General features: G+C 36.3%; 1 protein-coding gene across 1 annotated transcript in view; it reads right to left on the bottom strand.

The window, feature by feature from the left end:
- Positions 1-19: 19 nt before the first annotated feature.
- LOC107708859 (activin receptor type-1B-like) overlaps positions 20-4,102 on the bottom strand; it is a 21,774-nt gene continuing 17,691 nt past the window's right edge. Inside the window, exons 3-9 of the mRNA XM_016513228.1 lie at positions 3,346-3,591; positions 3,040-3,270; positions 2,202-2,369; positions 1,934-2,090; positions 1,691-1,815; positions 775-905; positions 20-414 (exon numbers count right to left, since the gene is read on the bottom strand). Coding sequence (XP_016368714.1) covers positions 289-414; positions 775-905; positions 1,691-1,815; positions 1,934-2,090; positions 2,202-2,369; positions 3,040-3,270; positions 3,346-3,591 — 1,184 coding nt within the window. The 3' untranslated portion in view covers positions 20-288. The remainder of the gene's footprint in view (positions 415-774; positions 906-1,690; positions 1,816-1,933; positions 2,091-2,201; positions 2,370-3,039; positions 3,271-3,345; positions 3,592-4,102) is intronic.

Here is a 4,102-nt window from a genome sequence, read left to right as displayed (position 1 = left end):
AAAAAAAAAAAAAAAAAAGAGAAAGAACTCAACAACAGTAGGTCCATGGAGGGAGGTTGTGCTGAAATCAGCGGTTGGTGGCTCATCCACGATTGGGAACTTTGATGTTGGAGAAATGGAAAAGGGCTGGGATGGACTCAACCTCAGTAGTTTCGTCTTAAGATGGTGAGGTAGGCCTCGTTACAACTTTAGAAGGTTCAAAAAAGGGCTAAAACTGGCAGGCTGCTTTTGGCTTAAGTCTTTATTCGCTTGTGCGTCTCTACAGGGATCTGCAGAATCCCGCGTCTTTCAGATCTTAACGTCTTCTTGGACGCTGAGTTGCGAGAGAGTCTTCTTAATCCGCAGAGCCGTAAGCCGTGCCGCTCCGTTGGCATACCAACACTCCCGCATGATCTTCCCCATCACTCTCAGCGCCTGCGGAGAGAAAACCCAAATAAAACTTGAGTTTTCCAGCCTCTCTCACAAGTATGCTTGCGGATAACAGCTGAATTTAATGAAAAGGCTGTATTTTCACATTGAAAAATCCCAGATGGCACGCCTGAAGCATATTGCACTCAAAAATGGCGTTTCAAATTGGCAAGCATGTTTGTGGTGAATGCTGCACCATTATTTGTGTTTTTTCTTCAGTGTGGTCTACTGTTATCATCAGTTCCACATGTACCAGTCCTAAAAGTCATGTATTGACTGAATAAACTGTGGTTGGTCACTGGAGACGTCAAAGTTGGAGGGTCATGGGCAAAATAAGCTGTAAAGCTAAACAGTGGGAGTTTTTACCTCGTAGCTCTGCCACCAGTTGGGCACATTGGGCCGTAGTCTCTGATCACACACCACCTTCCTCATCTCTTCTATAGAGGGGTCGGAGGGCACTAGATCATAGTAGGGAAGCTGGTAATCTTCATGGATGCCTGAGAAGATAGTAAAAATGTGAGCTGATAGATTCAGCAAGTTTATTGCTGAATGGCTCAATGCAACGTTTTATGTCATATTTTATTCAAGATTTCGTTTTATTGCTCATGTGTAGCAAAATAAATCAGCATTCAAAGTCACATGGGAAAATATTACAGCTGCAACCCAATATTCAGGATTGGGAGCTGGAGGCAGGGCTGATAATTCTGCCCTTGTATAATTTTCTACTCTAGGCCTCATCATATATGTAACTGTATTTAAACCTGTAAACATACACATTATTACATAGTAAACAAATTAAAGCCTAATAATTGCATTTAACTTTAAAAAAATACTAAATAAATATTCACACAACAAATTAGGGCTACATAAATTGGCCAAAAATTATTACATATCTATGATTAAAAATAAATATTTAAGTTACAACATTTTTACAGGAATTTCCACTAATCAGCTAAAATATGAAATGTGATTAAAAGATAGTGATGCTTTTTTCCTTTTTTGTCAGTAATTTTCAGTATTTACAAGAACTCACCAAGCTGTTTTTATTTGATCAAAACACAGTAAAAATAGTAATATTGTGAAATTTTATTGTCATTTAAAAATTTCAGTGTCACATGATCCTTCAGAAATTATTCTAATATGCTGATTTAGTGCTGAATAAATGGTACTGAGACACGACACCTAAAACTCTATGGCTCCTACAGCCAGTGAAAGCACTGATATTAATCACATTTGCTAAGAGATTGTGGGTGGAAGATAATTTAAGCTCCTTTTTCCTCACCTCCAGCATTACACCGTCGTGCAATCTCCCAGTATACCAGTCCCAAAGCGTAGATATCAGCACACTTGAAAGAATCAAAATGCTTCATGTTGATCGTTTCATCTAGTACCTCTGGGGCCATATATCTAAAAGGCAGAATAAATTCACATCAGGTAATGCAGTTTTCATAGTTACCTTTATAGTTAAATTTACATGAAGCAGCCGTTAACTGAATGTGGTAGAAGTGCCTGACAATAGATGTACCTTTTGGTGCCAACCCTCTGATTAGGTGCGATGTCTATAGTATCAGTGATAGACTCGTGCCGTACAGCGAGCCCCAGATCTGCTATGGCACAAGTACCATTCTTTTTCACCAGGATGTTTTTAGATTTGAGGTCACGATGCGCAATGCCTGGTTTTCCTGTGGAAGGAGACCATCGTGATTGAGTTTGGTTTTGTGAGTACAGGATTTGAGAGATTTTACAGTTCAGATGTAGAGGCCGACGTGTCAAACTGATTCATTCATAATTACCCTGTGTTCCCAGGATCTCCATGTGCAGATGTGCCAGGCCGCTGGCCGTTGAGAGTGCTAACTTAATCATCCCCTCGATTGTGACGGAGTAGTGGTTGAGATAGTCAAATAATGAGCCATGTTCATGATAGTCTGACACCAGCCACAGCTGTGTCCATGTGCCATTGTCTAAGAAACAGACACAAATATAAGAGATTTAGGGATGGATGAAATCACTGTCTTTATATGTTTGATCAATATATGAAATATATCAGTAATCACGTTATGATGACAAATTATAAAAAAAAAACATTATTTTGTATAATATTAAATATTAAAAAGCAAAAATTAAGTAAATGTAATGGATGGATGGATGGATTGATAGATAGATAGATAAATAATTATTTGAAATAATTACAATACTATAGATTTGCATTAAAATATAAAAAAATAAATGTTTAAACAATAATTATATTTAATTATATGTAATATAGATAGATAATTAAATGTTTTAACAATATATCAATTTGATTATATGCAAGATAGATAGATAGATAGATATTAAATAATTACAATACTATAGATTAGCGTTAAAATATAAAAAATTTAATGTTTAAACAAGAATTATATTTAATTATATGTAATATAGATAGATATTTAAATGTTTAAACGTAAGATAATGTTTATATGTAAGATAGATAGATAGATAGATAGGATTTATTATTTTAAATAATTATACTATTATATATTGTGTTAACTTTAAAATACTAAAAATTATAATGGTTTAAACAATATAATATATTGATTTGATTATATGTAAGATAGACAGATAGATCCTTCGATTCCTTAGACTCCTTACCTTTATTATCAGCAGCAATGAAGCCCAAGATGTTCTCATGACGGAGCATGATGGTCTGGTAAATCTCAGCCTCACGGAACCAAGAGCGTTCCTCTCTGGATGAGAAGATCTTCACAGCCACATCCCCTCCTCTCCATCTCCCCCTCCATACTTCCCCAAAGCGACCTTTACCTATAATTTCCTGCAGAACAATTGTCCTGGCCACTGTTCGCTGAACAAACAAGGGCAGACCTGCAATGAGAAAACTCATTAGCACACAAACAACACACTACTCACATACAGGAAGAGGACAGAGGCACAGCTTACCAGATCCTGAACCGGAGGTGGACAGATCGAAGATGAGATCCTGTAAGGTCTTGTCTTTGGCCAAGTACAGATGATCACAGGACGGATCCTCAACGTCGAGTCGCTGCCGATGGTTATAGTTGCGCTGGTGGTGCTGGAAAACGAGCACTCCCACGATAAGCAATAAGCAAAAGAGGAAGACCGGGCCTGCTATCACTGCCACCAGCTCTACAGGACCCCAGCTGTCCTCTTTACCTTCAGTAATCCCTGAAAAAGATGAGTAAAATGCACTTTACAGGTTGGACCTAGACGGATGGACCAATATTAAAATTCTGTCCAATACTTATAACAGGCAGACAATTATTTTCATGCTATGATAAATGGTCAATATTAAAACTCTATACTATTTTGTATAAATAAATTGAAAATGAAACGCTAAAAATTCAAAGTAATAGTTTTAAATGCATCCATAAGTGAAATTAGGCATCACATTATAATGTACAGTATGAAAATCAATTATTTTAAATAGAAATATTTTGTAATATTATACTGCATCCTTAAATGTAATATGTGACCCTGGACCACAAAACCAGTAATAAGTCACACAGGTATATTTGTAGCAATAGCCAACAATACACTGTATGGGTCAAAATGATAAATTTTTCTTTTATGCCAAAAATCATTGTAAAGATCATGTTCCATGAAGATATTTTGTAAATTTCCTACTGTAAATATATCAAAACTTACATTTTGATTAGTAATATGCATTGCTAAGAAC

Source organism: Sinocyclocheilus rhinocerous, unplaced genomic scaffold (assembly GCF_001515625.1).
Source record: "Sinocyclocheilus rhinocerous isolate Xijiao unplaced genomic scaffold, SAMN03320098_v1.1 scaffold1406, whole genome shotgun sequence".
NCBI classification, from domain to species: Eukaryota; Metazoa; Chordata; class Actinopteri; order Cypriniformes; family Cyprinidae; genus Sinocyclocheilus; species Sinocyclocheilus rhinocerous.
This window is presented reverse-complemented; position numbering and strand designations above follow the sequence as displayed.